General features: G+C 43.1%; 1 protein-coding gene across 17 annotated transcripts in view; it reads left to right on the plus strand.

Annotated features, from left to right (window-relative positions):
- The window catches only part of NPAS3 (neuronal PAS domain protein 3), a 930,536-nt gene that overhangs the window by 887,795 nt on the left and 22,537 nt on the right, over positions 1 to 20,204 (plus strand). For all 17 annotated transcript variants that reach the window (XM_043921657.1, XM_043921658.1, XM_043921659.1 and 14 more), the window contains 2 exons: positions 12,749 to 12,942; positions 17,216 to 17,322. In XM_043921657.1, the coding sequence (XP_043777592.1) occupies positions 12,749 to 12,942; positions 17,216 to 17,322 (301 nt within the window). The remainder of the gene's footprint in view (positions 1 to 12,748; positions 12,943 to 17,215; positions 17,323 to 20,204) is intronic.

The following is a 20,204-nucleotide window of genomic DNA, read 5'->3' on the forward strand; positions in this document are numbered from 1 at the left end:
CCTTACCATAAAATAGCAAAGGAGATGATGACTTGAGGAAGGAAAAAAAATTCTTTTAATAGTTCTCGTCTTACATTCGATGGTATAAAGAGAATGGAAGACTCTCCCTGTATCCTGCAGAGTGCAAAGGTCCACAGTTCTTCCCATTCCGTGCCATGTAGGAGACACTTCTAGAATAATTTCCCCCCTGTGCTACATGTATCCAAATTTATATTTTAAAGACCTGGAAAGCAAGGCTACAGGTAGGGGTAAAGCTGTTCATTCTGAGCTTCGCTGCAGAGCTCTGCTCCAGAGGTCAAATCAAAGAGACCCTTCTCTAAGTTTTAACCCTCCTTTTCTAAACAGATTCCAACCTGATGTCATTTAATGCACTGATGCCTGGATTTCTTCGGCATCATAGTCGCATTATTACATATCAAAAGGACTCTTGAGAAATTCCCTCGAATTGATAATTCTAATTTCTTATGTATAACTATTCTGTATTCACTCAGAGGACAGCTGCATTGTATGCTAAACCATGAATCGGAGAAATTGGTCCCTTTGTATGTAGGTTTGTATTAAATTGAGATGCTCTCTTTTTTCCCCTGTTTGTTCCCACACTTGAGTTCCTGGTGTCAGTTTGTATTTGGCTTCTCGAGCATATTAAAGTTTTTCTAGTGCTTATGATGTTCTTGCCAAGAGCACACTTGGAGCAATCTGCACCAGAACAGTCTTTGTGCCAATTACTTCAAAAAGTATTCTTTAAAATGAAAAGAGGGAGGGGGATTTTTTTTTTTCAGGGAATTTTTCAGGTTATAGTGTGGTGGTTTCAATTTTAATTTTTTAGTCAGTCTTCCTGAAATGATGACTGATCAGCTCCAGGATGTGTGCATCTTTGGGTCGTTTTCTCTCTCTTTTTTAAAAGCCTTTCTACAAAATGGGGAAGTTCTGGTAAAGACGTACGCATAACAGGGATAATCAGTAGGATGGAGGAAACTGCTGATACCACACCCTCATCTATTTAAACAGCTCTGGAAAGGAAACTGCCAGAAGCTTGTTAAAGAGTTTCCAAATGTGTGACTGTAAATGACTATCTCTAATCATGGCTGAATAAACCAAATGCAGCAAATGAGCTGGTGACACGCACAAAAGTCATGTGAGCATTCTGAACTGCACATGCTGAATGGATAATAACCCATGTCAGTGCCACGGGGTCCTTTGAAGGTTAAAATCCTAAGTTTTCATCGAGTTATTTATATAGAGATAGAAACACATTTGGGAAAACAAAAGAGGAAAAGTGGGCGGAACCTTCCCCCAGAAATGTATTGCTGAACGGGAGAGGGGCCCTGGGTGAGAGATGAGGAGACTTCTCTTTTCTTCCTGTGTCTGCCGCTCACTGGCTGTACATCCTTGGGCAAGACATTTCACCTCACTGAGCCTCAGTCTCCATGACTGTAAGGTGGGTGGATGCACGAGGTAGCCTGCAAGGCGCTCCCCCAGCCCCAGTGCGCTGTCTTTCTGGGGGGCCACACACAAAGAGGATTTGGCAGGGCGTGGATTCATTCACTCCACAAAGCAAGACGTTTTGAGAGGCCTGTCATTCCTAGAAATTGCTCTCATTAAGGATGAGATATAGGGCTGAATGAAGCAGCCTTATAAAATATCAGCTATAGCAGACGGAGGGCAGGTTGAGAAACATTTCAGAAAATGTCCTTTGCTAATCAATGCCTAACACGTAACATCCAGGCCTCACGAAGAATGGAACCAAGATAATACAGATGGGAAGTTATAGAGGTTTAGGGCTTTGATGATGGCTCAAAGCTTCATGTTTAAACATGCCAGATTTAACAGACACCACAGCAAGGAAGGGTCTCAGACCCCATGTAGGAAAGCCCACTCGCTTTCCCAGTGAGGAAATTGACACAGAGAAAGGAGTGCCTCTCTGCAAACACAGAACTGAACATTGCCTGAGTGTGCCAGAAAAAGTGAAGCACCTTGGCTCCTACTGTGCATTCTTTGTTTCTTGCACCTATTTGAGTCTAAAGTGCCTAGCTTAAGAGAATTCCTTGTTCTTGCACTCCTGAAGAGTTCCAGTTACCTACAACAGCCCCCTGGGAAGGGATCACTTTTAGGTTTGATCTGTAAGGAGTTTCATGTCTAAATTTGGGGAATGTCAGGACTTTCATTGTTCCACAATATTTAGGACCCATCTGTTTGCGTTCAGTTTTTTTTTAAATTATCAGTAATTCAAGTCCTCGTATGTGTGTGTTTTCCCTTTAAGAGGGACGACTGCTTTAAAAAAAGATAAGTTTCAGCTCCTGAGACAGCAGAGTTGCCCTTCCACAAGGACTGGTCTACCCATCCATGTGGATAATTGTCTTTAATTCTTTATCCTCTGCCACTGAGGAAGAGAGGAGGAGCTGACTCCCATATCTTGGAGCTCTTCTTCTGAAGGCTTTTCCTTCTTAACAAAATGTAATCATTTATTCTCCTGCAGGTCTTCAGGCCAGGTGGAGGGGACAGAGTGCACGCGTGCTAAGTCACTTCAGTCATGTCCGAATCTGTGCAACCCTAAGGAGTGTAGCCTGCCAGGCTCCTCTGCCCATGGGATTCTCCAGGCAAGAATATTGGAGGGGATTGCCATGCCCTCCTCCAGGGGATCTCCCCTACCCAGAGACCAAATGCCTCTCTTATGTCTCAGGCATCGGCAGGCCGGTTCTTTAACACTAGTGCCACCTGGGAAGACTGGGGACAGAGAAGAGCTGCCCTAACCTTTCTCAGGAGAGCAGAGAGCTCTCTGGAGCTACTGTCTTCACACAGACAAGCACTCAGCAAGGTCCACAGCTATCTTTGGCCATTTGTCGCAGATTAGAGCGGTTATAAATTCCATTACCAAACAGAAACAAAGGTGTGCGAGACTAACTTAGAACAAGACGTGTCACTAAACAAGAAATTTACGTAAAACATGCCTTCGACAAAGATGAAGGGGGCAAGGATAGAAAACAGAAACTATCTGAATTATCTGTTTCCTAATAGGAACTCCTGCGTCCTCAAGAAAAGAGAGAATATGATATAGTGTTTCTGTAGGCATCTATAGGTGAAGGATCACTTGGCATAAGACTAATTCCGAGTCTTCTTTTTTTCTCTTTAATGCTGTTGGAAACACAATTGCAGTCAGTTACACTGAGAAGAACTGCCTCTCTACCCTCAAGTCAGCGACACTAAAGCCATAGTGGCCTCCAGGGGCCGTGAGGGGTGAGATCCCTCCTCCACATCAAGTGACAGAGGACTAAAAACGCTGCCCTCCAAGGAGGTACAGTGTTCCTCTGTCCTTCTCTAGGAGACTTTAATAAAGTAACTGAATGAAACAAAATTTGATCAGATGTGTATAGTTCAGCCGTCTTGCTTTGCCCCTTAACAATTTATAAAGGTGTTCCTACCCATGGTCCTGTTTGATTAAATGATATTTGAAGTGTTCCACTCTCTGAGAAAATGTGGTTTATAGCCTTGGCATACATTTACATAATCTCGTTAAGGAAATCTCTTCAGCTTAGTTAAACTATCCCAATAAAAAAATTAAAAAAAATCTTATCCCTGGTAGAAGAAAGACTGTTTTCTCCGAAAGGAATAGGAAACAAATATGGAGTCTGACCACATTTTGAGAATCTAAGGCTCTAATTGTAGTTACATTTTTTATGTTATATATTTGAAGCTTGTTAACAGAGATGGATGAGAAGTAATTGCTGTGTTTGGAGGATACAGTCATGTAAGAAAAGAATGCTGTGGCTAATGTTTTTTAAATGTGGATTTTAAAAATAATTTTTTATGTGTTGCCTTGGAAAATGTTTATACATTAAAAAAAAAAAAAAAACTAAGCGTGATAAATTACCACCAATCTCTCAAGCTCCCCACTAGAGCCATCAAATTAAGGGTTAACCTCCCAGGATTCCCCTGAATTAATCAGGAGCTAAGCCAGGGGCAGGCTGGGCTCGGGAGAAGGGACTGGCAGAGCTCCACCTCCCCTGAGACCGTGGGGCACAACAGTGCAGCCCACAAGTGAAGGAGCCTTGGCAGGACTCCCAGCGCCTCCGTCAGGCAGCCCGTGCACAGAAAACACGCCCCAATCCCACATCAGCCCAGGGTTTCTGCTTATCAAGAGCTGATCCTCCACTTCCGGGGAACCAAGACAAGGGCTTGTGTTTACAGAGTAGGGGGGTTTTCAGTCCTAATTTAACCGTAAATGTACATCTTTCTTTGTTCATTTAGGAAGCAGTCTGTGATAAGCCGCGGGGTCAGCTTTCTAAGATGTCTAGATCCGTTCAGCTCTAGATAAAGATGATGCTGCGGCTAGACGGACCCAAGAGTGGTGGTTTAGTCACTAAGTCATGTCCCAACTCTTGCGACCCCGGAGACTATCGCCCGCCAGGCCCCTCTGTCCATGGGATTCTCCAGGCAAGATTACTGGAGTGGGTTGCCATTTCCTTCTCCAGGGCATCTTCCCAACCCAGGGATTGAACCCAGGTCTCCTGCATTGCAGGCGATTCTTTCCTGGCTGAACCACCAGGGAAGCCCCACTTTGTGACCCAATGGCCTGCCCTTACAGCAAGACTGAAAGGATGGCTATACTAACCACTGGCATAAAAGCCCTTGGAATGCTGGGTGGCACGCAGATTCCTAGGTTCCTTTCCAGCTTTAAAGAATCCAGAGCTTGGGGAGTAGGGCCTTGGGATCCCTATTATGTGTGTGTGTGTGTTATTCTTTTATTGGAGTATAATTGCTTTACAATGTCATGTTAGTTTCTGCTATAAAACAAGGTGGGTCAGCCATATGTGTACCCATATCCTCTCCCTCCCACCAAGTTGAGCTCCTTGTGCTATCCCACAGGTTCCCACTAGCTATCTATTTTACACATGGTAGTGTATTTATGTCAAACCTAATCTCCCAGTAATCCCACCCCCCCCCACCCCCCACCTTCATGTTCACATGTCTCTTCTTTACATCTGCATCTGTATTCCTGCCCTGGAACTAGCTCTCCAAGTGATTTCTGTACATGCTTAGATTTAAAAACCACTAACCCTAGAGGGTTTGGGGTTTTAAATAAATCCCTGATATCAGCATTAGGTGTTGTGGGCTTTCCAATTAAAGAGCAAAATATGTTTCCCCCGTGTGCCTGGCTCATTTAGTTATTTGTGTATAGGACAGAGCAAGTTGACTTCAGCTGTAAGAGGAAGAATGCCCCCTTCCTCATGTTTATGCATCATGAGTCTTTGCTTTCAGGACCTTAGGATCTCAGTGAAAACAGGGAAATTAGCCCCTGGCTTCCTTCCTTCCTCTGCCTATCAGAGTCGGGAATGTCCTTACCTACAGCTCTAGGTCTGTCCACTTCAACAACCCACCCTTGGTGAACCTTCTCAGCCATCAGACCAAGCATCAGCTGATTGTACTCCCATTGCATTTGCCCTCCTGCCCATCTCTTCTGCAGTCAAACCAAATGGAGTCCCTGGGAATTCACGCTTTCTGACTGTCGTCTTCTACCTGAGAGAACTGCTGGGGATCCTCTTCCTTAACTTTGCCCTGAATACTTCCCTTGTACCCAGCCTCACCTCCTTTTTTCTCCACTGCCAGAGCTGCCCTTAAGTTGAGCCCATCTAAAACTCTCCGGTTCTTGCTAGTCCTTGAGCCTTAAGTGCTAAATCTTACCCAAGCCTGAGGAGCCCTGCTCTTAGGGAAATTCTTAGGGACAAACTTCCAGAAAGCCTCCTACCACCCACGTGGTTCCTGAATTGATCAGAACCTCTAGACCTAGTTGATGATGACATTCCACGACCACCTCTCCTCGGTTGCATCTCCGTTGGCCCCGGAAGAGGCGTGCATCTTTACCTGCCCCCTACCAAGACCCAATTTCCCCCTGGACCTCTCCCCTCACCCTCAGTCTCACCTCTGCCTTGAGAAGTCAACTTATCCCTCTTCTGTCCTTTCTTATCCCCAACTGCTTAAGTTTCATTGTAAATTATGATGAACATTCCTAGAAGCCACTCAGTTTCTAGAAATAAAATCTGAGATGTTGGAAAGGGAAGGGAACTAACACTGCTGTTCTCCTGCCCCTCACTTCAGCTGTGAGTCCTCTTCTCCCTAGTGTCTGCCTCTATGGACAAGTTCTTGGTCTCAGATGAGTTGGTTTTGTTTTTCAGGCCTTGTGCAAAGACTTAGGTTTCAGGAGTCAGAGAGGGAGGGACAGAGAGACCTGTTAGGGAAGTTTCTCCAACCGAACCGATGATATGCTCTAAATTCAGGAAATCCCATTCCCTAAAAATTTGCATGAAGTAATTTACATGAGGTTGATATTCTCCTGCTGGTTTAGATTAAGTTGTTAGGCTGTAGGCTAGATGTTTAGATTCAGAAGACCCAGCTAAGCCCTTATCTTTCAGCAGTTTGTGGGCCACCAGAGCCCCCATCACTTAAAAATAATTAGCTGACTCTCCCACCCGAGCTAGTGATTTGATGATCTGTATGCTGAACCAGACCTCTACAGGGGAATAAAAGAAAAAAGGCCAGAGTGCCAGAAGGAAGCTTAATTTTTAAGGTAAATTTGGATTCCTTTAAAGGACAAGTAAAAAAAAATCTCTGAAGATGCTCTAAACCCAGGGAATCATAGTTTTTTTCCTGCCTGCAGCTTCTTGGTTCATCCCTGTGCCTAGCCTTATTCTGTACTTTACATTATATGTGGAAAATAATGCACATAATACTTAGCACTTCCTTTTGATAAAGAAAACGTTTCATAGGACTAGTAGTGAGATTTATTCCTAAAAGAATGGAGAATAGCTTCCAGATGTATTTTCCCGTCATGGACTCTCTTTCCTTAAGTATTGACAGAGGGGAGGTTTTATCAAGGTCTTTGTGATGGGCTTGTTTATAATGAGAAGATATTAGTGGAGCGCATCTAAGTGTTTATCACCAACAGATGACAGAAAGGAGCATATGGCAGGAAGAGAAATATATATTTGTCCAAGAATCATGGCTTGTTAACACTCCCACATTCGTCCTAAACTCCGCGATCATGTACTCTCTACATGGCGCACACTCACTTGTTGTATCCAAGAAGAAAACTAAAAGTCAGACGATGATTTCTTCAATGTGGAACTGTCAAATGATGCTAATTTGGACATTTTTATCAAAGATGGTGGGATTTCCACTCAGAAATCCTGTGCTTACTGCTTCACTATTGCTGGAGTCTGGGCAGTGCTGTGTAAGGGGTTTAGAAAAATATGGGCTTTAGCATTTTTGCACAGCTCTTTATGATAAACCAAGAACAATGAAAGGAAATGTGAGAACTGAGCTCTTACATAAAATTGAGCTCGGGGTCCAAGAATCTTTTCACTCAGAAATCTCTTTTGAAGAATGTCTGAAGATTAAAGACCAGACCAAGACAAACCTTTAGGACACAGAGGCAATTTTTACCTGGCGTTGGCCAAAACCAAAGCACTGTTCCAACCCGGATACGACCCCTAAACCCTTACTGATTTAATTCTTAAAGTAAACTCTGCATTGATTAGCTTGCAGCTGCCCTTGGAAGCTCCTGCCCTCACCATGGAGCTGTCAGGGGAGTGGGAGGTAGGGTAACAGCACAGTGACAGCCCCTCTACTGAGCAGTAGGTCATAGAATTCTCTAGAACTTAGAATCCTAGGTATCAGCACCTGACTCTTATCTTCCCTGTTAGATCTGAGGAAATGCTGCCCTGGTCAAGCTAGAAGACATGCCAAAAGTCACCAGAATCAGAACAGAGATCAGTTGTTCTGTTTCCCAATTCAATGTTATTTCTAAGCCACAGTATTCCTTTCACTTTAAAATTACTATTTTTATGGTTTCACAGTTCGTGAAATCATATTAGCATTTAGGTTTATCTACTTGTATTCAACATCTTTTCTCATTCACCTGCTTAACCGCACAAAAAAGCCATCCTATGTTTTGGGATGTTACCACGGGGCCTGGTGACCATGTGGAAAGCTTAGCATTTATGTCAGAATGGAATTGGGGGTGGAGAAAAAGTGAGCTTAGAGTTTTCATAAATGGTCACCTTTTAAGCAAAAGTAATCATTATAGAGCAAATTCAATTTAGAGAAGTTAAGTTGCTTTAGGCTTCAGATACTCAAAGGGCTGGCATGGTGGGGGGATGCCTTTGGTGTTTTTCTCTTATCTATGTTTTCTCCGTTGGTAATTCCATTGAATTGCTTGGTTTTAAGTATCACCTCCAGTCAAAAAAAAAAAAAAACCCAAAGTGGAGCACAAACCAACCAACCAATCAAGTCTTCAACCATACCTTCATCTCTCAACTCTTAAGCGCTCAACCCCTTTTTCCAACAATCAAAGGATACCTTGCCAGCATCTCCCCAGGCTGCTCAAATACTAAGTGTCCACAGGGAAATCTTTTTCATCCCTTTGCCAGCAATTCCTGCATTCCCAGTCATCATTTAGTCTACCATTATCTTCTATGACACAGGCTCAGAATCACCATGCTTCTCTCCAGGTCCCATTAGCAACTTCTACTGCTTGTCCCTAGTATTTGCCCCATCTCTGTCTCTTCTGCTAACCCTCGTTGAAATGCTCCTGGCTCTCTGGGTGTCTCCAATAGGTTATCTTTTGTATTTGTTTCTATTGTACTTTATGCTCCAGCCCTTTTCTCTATCTGGAACCCCTTTTACCATTCTGTATCTTATGGCAGTTTTAATTTAGTGCCAGTTTCATGTAGCCTTCCAGATCCATTCTGTCAAAAGTATTTTCTGCCTACCCTGGCATCCCCAAAGTTTCATTCTATACCTTTCCTTTGGTGTACACACTTTTTATTTAAGAAGATAGTATTTTTTTGAGCATATACTGTGTATCAGGCATATACCAGGCACTTTGTATACATTTCTACTTAATCCTCTCAGCAGCCCTGTATCCCAGAGGTCCACATTTTACTGGTCTTGGATACAGCTTTAACATGGGGACTCCACTCCCTGGGTGATTTCAATGTGTAGTAAGGTTGAGAACCACTGGTAGAAGTCCAAACGCTTTAGCCAGACATTATCCTGTAGTAGATATCACCTTTGATGTTCTAAAAAACAAATGTTGGACCCCAGCCCAGTCCTACCTAGCTAGAATCTCTGGGGCAGGGAGCCTTGGAATCCATGCTTTAACAACACAGCACAGGAGATTCTGTCATATAACCAGAATGGAGAACCATTTGAGCAGACCCTGAGTCATCTCCCAATCTTAATATATTAGGAGTAATTGTTTGTTTCCTCTCACTGGGTAGCCTACGAACTCTTGAGAACAGGTTTACATTTGATCCACCTTGGGCTTCTCTCTGGTACCTGTCAAGACTCCTTGCATATGTTTGAGAAACTAAAAAACCAAAAAAGTGCCCTTTGATGACCTCATTAAGAAAACAAAAGACATCTTTACAGAGTACTTATTCTCTCTGTACTAGGTTTTTAATCCCTAATATGCTGACCTGGAAAGTAAGCAAGTCATTTCAATTTCCTGAGCATCATAGTTGCATGACTATGCAGTGCCAGAGCTAGGATATGAACCCAGATCTTCTGATAATACTTTTTATCCAGCCTCAGGCCTTCAAGCTTCAAAGCAACTACAAAGTAAAACAAACAAACAAACAAACTGTATGTGTGTTTGGATAAATATTCTCTGCCGTGTTTCTAAAATCGGAACATAACTTCTCACAATGGGAGGAAAAAAAAAAATTGTTGGCCTTATGAAATGGATTTGGGGGAAATACCATAATTTAAACCCCAAAATTAATTACAGGACCTAACATATCTTTTCTTCTCTTCAACCTCTCTCTCCCCCACCCCCAGATGTACATACACTCAGACAAACACACTCTGATGTTCTTTGACATTTCTTGACAACTGCTTTGTTTATTGCATTGGCAATTTTCTTAGGTTTTTTTTCCCCTTCTTAGTTTGTATAGTTTCTCAGACTTTTCAAATAATTCAGGCTTCTGCTATACATGAAATCATTTCAAAGGTTCATATACAGCTTACTTAAGGCAGTAAATTGGCATCTGGTGTAAACTTCTAATGTTTTGGTTCAATATGAATATGCACTTAAAACGTATAAAAGCATAACAAAGTTGAAATGATGCTCAAACACAACCTGCTGCTGACAAGTACCCAGTCGTGTCCAACTCTTTGCAACACCATGGACTATAGTCTGCCAGGTTCCTCCATCCATGAGATTTCCCAGGCAAGAATACTGGAATGGGTTGCCATTTCCTTCTCCGGGGCCAAACACAACCTAGAAACATGGATTCTAGGCTCTCTTTGCCATTTCCAAACCCAGTGATTCCAGTTAGGAATGTTACAGAGCCACTTTCCTCACTTAAAAAATGAAAAGGAGAATGACCTAAAATAGACTCTCCCAATTTTTCTCCCAAATAAAATATGGCATGATCCTTTAAAGTAATAATTATTTATTTGGCCTGTGGTCAAGATCAAATGTATCCTTATCCTTATTATTTTTAAAGGCAAACAGAATTATGATGAAAATTTTTATACTTCTTTATGATTTGGAAAGTGTTTACCACCACCTCCTTTGACTTTCATAATATAACTGCAGAATAGTCATTATTATCCCCATTTCACAGGAAAGAAAGAGATGCAGTGAAGTTGAGTGGCTTTCTCCAGGAGAAAAAAATCAAGAGATGGCAAATCTAGGTCCCTGCCCAACCCAACTTTTGACCCCTTTCAACAGCTCAATGGCCATGGGCAAAGCTGGAGGAGATCAGAGGCGGGTAGCTCTGACATCCACGCAGCTCCCTAGTAGCCTGCCTGGCTTCCTCAAACGTCTGCTACCCCAGATGCCTTTAAATTGCTTTGGAAGAGAATACCAAGTGGGGATTTATTTAACATATCATTTCTGGGTGTGAGTTTTCCTGAGCATTTATAGATCCGTGTTTTTCCAAGAAGCTGACTGTTCCTGATAAAACAAGACAGATAATGATAAATGAGCATCTATGTAAGCCTAGCTGGGAGGAGGACCAGGGACTGTTAACACCCCTCCTGTGAAGCTAATCCCATTTCTTTTAGCTATTTCTTTATTAGTTAATGAGGTCTTGAAAAATATGTGTCTGTGATGATGTTTTAGCATCCTTGCCTCTAGGAACATTTTCAAATATTCATAAAGTAGCTCGTCTGACCAAAGCTGAAAGCAAAGGTGCATTAAGCATGAATTTAGTCAACTTTAATGCGGGTGGTCAAAAAACTGCTCCTAAAATAACCTAAATAATCCTCCTCATTGGTTTCCAGATCCACAGCTCTGGGCTCAAACATGAAGGAGGACAGGGAAGAGGGATCATTTAGAACAGCCAGGACTCCGAAGGGCGGCCCCATAAGCTTTGATCCTGCTTCCTGACTGACAGCAGTGTGGCTTTGCTTTTGGAAGACTGAATAACTTAAAAACACAATGAAAAAGGAATTACCAGTCAAGCCCCTAGGAAGGAGAGCAGATGCTAGTTCTTATTGCTTCAGGGAGGTCAGAGACCCACTTCCCACTTCAGTTTCTTCTGACAAGGAGGGAAAAGGAGACTCTCAAAAGGTGTCTCTGGGGCTCAAGGTGCATTTGGAGAGGCAAAGCAAACACAGAAACTCGGCCAGCTATGCAACTGGGCAACAGGAAATGGTGGCAAGTACTTCTACAACCTCGTTTGGAGGGTACCCCACACTGTCACAGGGCCCGAGGAACACACCTAGGGTACACACGGTCTCCAACCCCCTCACACACACATACATATACACACGCGCCTTCCATCACCCAGAAGCGGTGCCACACGAATCCTCATGCTTTCCATCTTTTTATGATTCATTTCCCAAAACATTATTTAAGGAAACTCACAGTGGGACTCATCTCCTATGTTCAATTCAAAAATAAAGGAATTTTTTCAAAAGAGGGCTTTATAAAAACATCATTGAAAACAATGTGAGGATGATGAACCAACATTGTTTGGTTCTGAGTGGGTGGTCAGACTATCCATGGCATACTTTGGCTAAAAAACCAAAAATCACAGCACAGTTTTCTCCCTCTTGTTTCTGAGCAAGTACTTCGGAGCTGTCACCAACACGGTGCAAGCCTTCCTGACCTACTGCGGTAAGAGCTCAAGGAACAAATCATACGCTGAGGTCCTCGGACCTTTCATCCCACAGGGCATTGTGATAAAGCATGGTGTTACATGTGCAGCTAACTCAGCACTGCCTAACATGGAACGTCTGTGCTCAAAAGGACACATTCATGTCATTGTCACTGAATCTTTTAATCACTGGAGTCTTTGGCTTTTTTGAGAACGAAGGAAAGCTCTGAGCCACACTTCTGAAAAGAGACGTCCATGGAATCCCATTCAGTAGAAATGTGGAGAAGGACAGATATCATCCACTAGCAAGGGATGAAAATGCAAACATTTATTTTTGCAGCTCAGGGCTCAACTTTGTCCTTTTATCTGGTTGTGAACTTCCTCTGAACGTGAAAAAAAATAAGTCCTGAAAGATAGCAATAGCACACTAATAATGCTGCCTTGAGAAACACTCAGAGTATAAGACTATTTCTCTTTTGTCTCTTGCCTTGAGGACATTGAGGGCACTTTGACAGCCCTTATGATTACACCAGATTCAAGCTAACATTCGTTATTCCAGACGCGATTCTGCATTTCTCAAAAGAAGTACTGTTACAGCCCGGATGTAAATTTGACTGTGTCCTGTACTTAATGTTCTATTCCAGGTGATTCACATAACGGGCCGGCTACGACTGAGGGTGTCACTGTCCCACGGGAGGACCGTCCCCAGCCAAATCATGGGTCTCGTGGTTGTGGCTCATGCCCTGCCTCCCCCTACGATCAATGAAGTCAGAATTGACTGCCATATGTTCGTCACTCGAGTAAATATGGACCTCAATATCATTTACTGTGAAAATAGGTACTTCGTTTTTGTTTTCATTTGCCCTGTTGTATGTTGCACATTGGTAAGGGCCGGTGTTTTCAGCAGTCTGAAGGATTTTACTCTCCCAATGAGGCTCATTATAAATCCTGATCTTATTTTTAATGGCTGCTTGGACTGACACCAACCATGCTTTTTATTTGAAATTTACATCACTGCCCTGATTTACGTTAGGGACAACAATGGGATGAATTAGGATACCCAGGCATCCATATGCTGTAACTGAGACCCATTTTGGCTGAGAACCCAAGGAGAGAGCAGGACTGAGACATTCTTGGCAAAACAATGCAGCAAGAGCTATCTCCTAATGCCTCAGCCAGACCCACTTCCTGACTACTGCAAGGGCCCAGCCTTATGATGGGCAGTGTTCACACAGGCATTGCGTACCTTCTCCTAGTCAGCTCAGGCTGCTGGGACAAATCCCCATAGACCAGGTGGCTCAAACAACAGACATTTATTTCTCACAGTTCTGGAGGCCGAGAAGTCTAAGATCAAGGTGCAGGCTGACGAGGTTCCTTTGGCGGCAGGCTGGGGTGGGGGGTGGGGTGCAGGGTGAGAGCTATCTTCCTGGCTTCTTGCTGTGTTCTCATATATGGGAGGGCAAGCTCTGATCTTTCTCCCTCTTATAAGAACACTAATCCCACCATGGGGGCTCCACGTTTATGACCTCATTTAAACCTAATTACTCTCAAAGGTCCCGCCTCCAAATACTATCCCAAGGTAGGAGTGGGGGGGTGGGGGGGTAAGGACTTCAATAGATGAATTTAGGAAGTATACAAACATTCAGTCCACAAAGCATGTAGAAAACAAATAAGAATTTGAGATTAAAAAAAAAAAGAGAGATCAAAAAAAAAAAAAAAAAGAATTTGAGATCCCCAGAGGAAAACAAGACAAAAAAGAAATTTGCAGAACTCTTCAATAACACTTTGTAATCCTGAGGATTTCACTTGGATAGATTAAAGATGACCCATCATATAAGTGACTTGGCAGTCCTTCCTCAACACTGAGCTTTTACAAAAGGACTTTTTAGCCTCTGGTTAAGAAGTTCACTGTTTCATTAGGTACAAAGCAAGGGACATGGAGATGGGACAGTGCCCCTTCAGACCTTTCACCTAGGAGTCACCAGTCTATCATCAGGCTGATTTGAAGAAGAGAGAATCCCAGGGCAGGGGGAGGGGGTGGAGGGGAGGTGCTCACATGTGGCTGTGGGAAGAAAGCTTGGCAGTATTGTTCATTCTTGGGGGCAGGAAGGGGGGTGGTGGGAACAAAAGAACAGGGTGGTCAAGTGGTTTAGGAAAGTGATCTCTCTCCCAGGCCCAGACATGAGGAAGACAGGCAGTGCCCACATCCAGTCCATTGGGAAGCACTAAAGATGTCAGGATCAAGCTAAAAATGTCTGCCCTTCCTGGTCAGGCTTTGATTCAGAGGAAAGGATTCGCTGGGAAAAGATAACCCACCCAAGCTTTAGGGTGTTCAGGCAGGGAGACGATATCATGAGCCTGTCACTATTATCTAATGAGTAGTTCAATCTATTTGTCAAGTTTTGAGAGTATTTATTAAAATTCTTATCACCATGACTGTATAGCTGGCTTGTCCAAGGCATTCTTCAGTGGCCACAGAGAATCAGGAAGATGAGTTCACCAGAATGAGTAGCTAGAGCTGGCCAGGAATAATAGAGAACGCGAACATTTATCGAACACCTGCTACACCCTTGGTGGTGTGTGAAGCACATTGAAAGCGCTGTCTCATTGAAGTTTCAAGATAGTTCTGTGAGGTTGGTGTTGCCCATGTCCACCAGTGCCAGGCAGTGTCAGCTTAGAGAGAGAGGGAAAGTGTCTTGACTGAGGCCAAGACTTGAACTCTATCTGTCAGATTCAAACACCCTACCTCTGCAGGACCTCCCTGCGTGCCCTGTCTCTAATTTCTCTTCAGAAGTCAGGCTAAAATGGTAAGGAAGTGGTCCAAATAACCACTGTGGGGGTCTTTCATATGTGTGCACCAATGAAAGAGAACATATAGCCCATAAAGCAGTCCCTTCTGTTTTAAAATGTAGAGAACATTGGATATCCAGGGAGGCAGGTAGACAGTCAAAGAATGAACTATGGCTTTGCGTCTTTGAAAACAAATGTCAGTTCCCTTGATTGAGTTCTACCAGCACCACTCACCACCAAAAAAAAAAAGAAAGAAAGAATTTTACCTAGCTCATTTACCTAGCTCCCAGAAATCCCTAAGCCATCACTTAATTCTCAGGCCTGTGGTCACAGGTTGATTAATTCTTTTGATTCACTCCATGGACTTGGGTGCCTGATGGTGCCACTCTAGTAATTGAGATCACTTTCTATGGCCCACTTCATGTATCTTTCCTCCCATTAAAACATGTTTTTTTTCCACAACCCCTTATTAGCCAGTATAATACAGCATTATTTCCCTACTGAAGATGACAGTAATTATTTAAAAGGACCCCTATTAGAAGTAATTGCATATTTAATCTGAGAGAACAGCATATGCTGTGTGCCGGGCACCATGCTACATTCACATCATTTCATTCATTAGTACCCTCACCAGCCTCTGAAGTTGTTTCACAGATGAGGAAACTGGGTCTCAGAGTATAGGTTGCCATCAGGACTTTGATCCTGACATACAGGTCGTGAGACCGGTCTAGGGGTTTCTACACATAGATGAAGAGGTCTTTGAACACAGAGCTCATCACATTCACCTTGATAACAGGCTCTGGGAGTATACAGAAGTATTCCCATTGTTTTGAAGGATTTCATTCAAATAAAAAGTAAACTAAAAAACTATCTTCCCTAAAGAACTGGGTGCCTTTCCCCAGGGTTCATTGTTTACTTAGGGAATTGCTAACTAGTAAACAGGGGCCTCTCTTGGACTCTCCTCGGAATCCTGGGACAGCCTTGGGCAAAGCCAACCTCTGACGCTTTCAGAGGATCCAGCAAATTCCAGAAACACCGTGGAGGGAATGAGGGCCTTTAATGACACCCTTATTCACCATTTGCAGAAAGGGGGTGTGAACTGTGCTTGGAAAGCAACTAATGGTTTTAGGAAAACACCAGCTGATCCGTTTTATACCAGAAAACCATGGACTCCTGAGAAAACACTCCAAGAATTCTGTTTTGGCCAAAGATATGATTTAAATTGCTAGACGCTGAGAAATTCACTCCCTGGGTAGGGTATTTTCATTATATCCCATATTATCCTGGTTTGGTTTGGTTTCTTATTTCCTTGCCTTTGGGGGTCAGATTTCATTCCCCCTGCAGCGCTCTCACGGGTTTCTTCAAGGTGTCACAGCTAAAGATTCACTTAATATTTGATAAGTCATAAAACATAAAAAGCACAGGGGCAGTAAAGAGAGTCAATTAAACAAGAGAGAAATTCTCTCTGGGACGGACCAAAATGAGCCTGAACTTGGACAGGGAAGAAGAGAAGCAGCATTTCGGCGCGTTTGTGTAAACCAGGCAGATTCCACCACCGCCCCACGGTGCTTTCCAATTTTTGTTCTATTTTTCTCTGCTCCTGCCTGAGGACATTGGCGGCTGGACAGTCAATGACAGAGGCTTACACACTCGTACAGTCAAGCACAAGCCCGGCAGAGCTGCCGAAATGGTTTAAAAGTTTCCGTGTGGAATCCACCACAAAGTCCCAGTTAAAAGGGCCAGGAGTGAGAGCTGAGCTCTCAAATGACTCAGAAAAAAAAAGATAATACCCCCAGGCATCTGTATGTCTCAGCATTTAAATTATATCCCTTGAAATGCCAATTTGGATTTTGTGCCAAGAAGCAGTCGAAGCCCTTTTTCATGGAAATACCCAATAGAAGACCAATCTGTTTAAATGAAAGGTGTCTCTAATCATTTGGTATAAACATAACATGTTTTTATTTTATTATGTAACCTTGAATTATCTTAGCCTCTAATGAGGATCTCGCATTGTTACTGATTCTCAATAATTTCATGGAATTATGTTGTCTAAATGCATATTCCGATACTAAAGAAAGAAAAGAAAAACCTACCTAATTATTTCAACACAACTGCTTGATCCAGCGCAGTTCCGGCTTCAGAAAAGGACTGTTACTTGTTAAAGAAAATTAATTTTATCTAAAAGGGGTTTTCCCTCAGTGCCCAGTCCTCACAGGTACCCTGGTACAAGGAAAATTGTCAGTAGGTCTGTTTTTAAGTCATTGAACTGTCTGCATATTTCCCCTGCTTCTGATTTCCAGCCTGTGTTCTTCTCTTTGTAGGATTAGTGATTATATGGATCTGACCCCCGTAGACATTGTAGGGAAGAGATGCTACCACTTCATCCACGCCGAAGATGTCGAGGGCATCAGGCATAGTCACTTGGACTGTAAGTACCTCCGGTGCGCGGGGACAGCCCAGCTGGGGTCCTCTCTCCTGGATGCTTTTTTTTGGGTTTCCATGCCAATTTCTCCCTTCACATCTCCTGCACATTTGAGATGACTGTCAGTGCACAGTGAGAAAAAGTGAGACATAAATCACTTCAACTTGTATTGGAATTAGATTGAAAGCTGGATCTTGGGGCCCGGAGAAATTGCTGGATCTATAGGTGCTCACCCCGGATTCCGTGGTCTCCCGCGTGCTGTCTCCCATGATGTGATGGGGGGACCTTTGTCTTAAGTGCCTTCTCGACTCTTTCATTTTCTAGAGCTACTTCCACTCTGAAATTTGTGGTCTCCGTTTCAAAACAGATGTGGGAAAAGACAAGTTCAGCTAGGCCACAGCCTCATAAAAATTCCTACTTGACTAGCCACAGACCTGGGGTGGGAAGGGGGAGGGGAGGGGCAGAGTGTGGATACTGAAGCTCTCAAAGGCGCTGACTTTTCACTGTATTTCTACAAAGAGGGTTATTTAGAGAAGCGGGTACCTCCATGTACCGACTCCTGGAAGGGCAAAAGTTATCTCAGCTCTTTGAGCCTGGTTCCCAGCTCCTGACCAGCAGGCTCACCTCCAAGGCACCTTTTGTGGGCGTTTAAGCAAAGCCAGGCCAGCAGAGCTCCGCTGGGTCCACACAGTGACTTACACGCCAGCATCCTCATGCACTTTTCCCTCATCAGACTTTTCACTGTGAATGCAAGGGATCTCAAGTCCAAGGGAGGCACTGTGGCCCTCTCAGGAAGAAGGTCTCTTTTCCAATGAGAGGTCCTTTTTATGACCATTCCGTAGACTCTTCCTAGAAGATGAGGGCTCTGCCATCTACATTCCTAGAAGGTTCTAAACCCAGTTCCGAACTCTGGTTTTAAATGCATGCAAGGGGACACAAATCAGATGGTTCGGCTTGAAACGGAAGATTTTATGCAGTAAGATCAGCCAGGTGGCCTCTGTGTTAATGTTGTCTTCCCTTTCTGGCCGTGGTTGAGGAGAGCTGTTTGAGCTCTCTCCTGCCCTTTGCAGTTGTTGACTGCAAACTGAGATCTTCAGAAGCATGACGGAGAGACGGTAAGCCAGCCGGAGTCTCAGAGTGTGAGCATCTCGTGCTGTGTGTTGAACCCTGCATTAGCAGCACTGACATGGGGACCGAGGTCAGTGTCAAGTTCTGTATATGCTGTGTCTCTGGGAAAAGGCTGTCTGCGAGGCAGCTCTGGCAGATTCTACTCCCAACCCTGAGTGCGTGCCTTGGTAAGGCTCCCCAGGGATTTAGGGAGCGCACTTGTTGCTGAGAACAAATGGGTGTCGGGTATCACAGGAGCAGATGGTTCTTCAATTAATTGAGGGGAAAAAAATGATGCTGTTTCCTGAAAAGAAACATCGGGTTCTTTGTAGCTGGGAATTTAGAGAAAATGGAGAAAAATCAGGATCTTTGGAGGAAACTGTGAGTATATTTTGCGATGCAGATATGCCAGAGATTCAGACTTTTAAAATGAATGCATGTTTGTAAGACACAGTCATAGACCACGTGTGTGTATGTGGAGTTGGGGGGGCGGTGGTGGAGGTGCTTTTCCATTCTGGAATCTTAATCGAGGTCTAAATTCAGAAACCTGATGCTGACAAAAAAGAACTTTGTCATCCTCCGTTATTATTTGGAAAACGTCATGCTATCTCTCTGGGATTTGATTTACAGCTTGAAGAAATACAATTCCTCAGAAACAGTGAGCCAGGGCAGTTCATTTCTTCCCATAAAGCAAAGGTCTCCAACAAATACATTTGAAGCTATCCTTTCCGATCTACTTTTATCTTGTTTTCAGTACCCGGAATAATTTGAGAGTGCTGAAAATAAACAACTCCATCCACCATTCAGTATTGTGCTAGTATCCTAATTTTTCTGGTATCTTGCCAACTAATAAACATAGAAGGTATGCTTTCAAATGTGATTTTTTTTTCATTACTTGATATTGACATACTGGCTATTGCTTTATGATTTCGTCTGCTAACAATGATTGAGTTCAGTTTTTCAACTCTTATACACATGACTTCTAATTTTAAGTTCTTTTAATAACCTTAAACGCATGAAAAACAAATAGAATGAGCTGATAATTCAGCACAGTAAAATACACTTCACATATTTAGCTATCACGCTGTGGAATAACTCCACAATGTCAAGTAGCACACAATTAGTAAAACTGTAGGGGGAGGAAAAAGGAGTGTTTTGATCCTGAAGAATTTTGATCCTAATCAGATTGAAATTTCAGCGTTCTTGTAGTGCTTAATATCTTCAATCACACACACACACAAATCAAACTGATGTCAGGTTTTGCATTCTGTGACTGAAATAAAATGCTAAAATATACAAATGCATCTCGCTTTGTACAATAAACATTAACATCATTATAAAGTAAGATTGAGTCTAAAAACTGTGTGATGGAATGTCTGATGTTTACCTAATTCTCAAACCAAAGCCAGCCCAGTAACAAAATGACAGAGCATGTAATAAGTCTTGGTTGTGTAAACACTGGAAGAAAAGGCAAAAAGCCAGCACAGTGTCTTGCTTGTCCAGAGCCCTAGGCTATCACTGAATGATGCCTCAACTGTGCCTTCTTGGCAGGAGAAGGTCATGGTGACATGGAGTCAGCTCAAGAATAAGACAGAATTCTAAAACAAAGGGATGCTTAAAAAAATAAACCACATTAACTATTTAGCTTTTCCTCCTAGAGCTATTGGCACAATTCCTGGCTCTGTCCATGAAAGGCAGGTTGTAGTCATCTGATCGTACTTCTGATATTTTGAGATCTGTCTTATGCTCCAGTTTATGGATAGAACTTAAAGAAAAAAAGA

Source organism: Cervus elaphus, chromosome 13 (assembly GCF_910594005.1).
Source record: "Cervus elaphus chromosome 13, mCerEla1.1, whole genome shotgun sequence".
In the NCBI taxonomy this organism is placed as follows: Eukaryota; Metazoa; Chordata; class Mammalia; order Artiodactyla; family Cervidae; genus Cervus; species Cervus elaphus.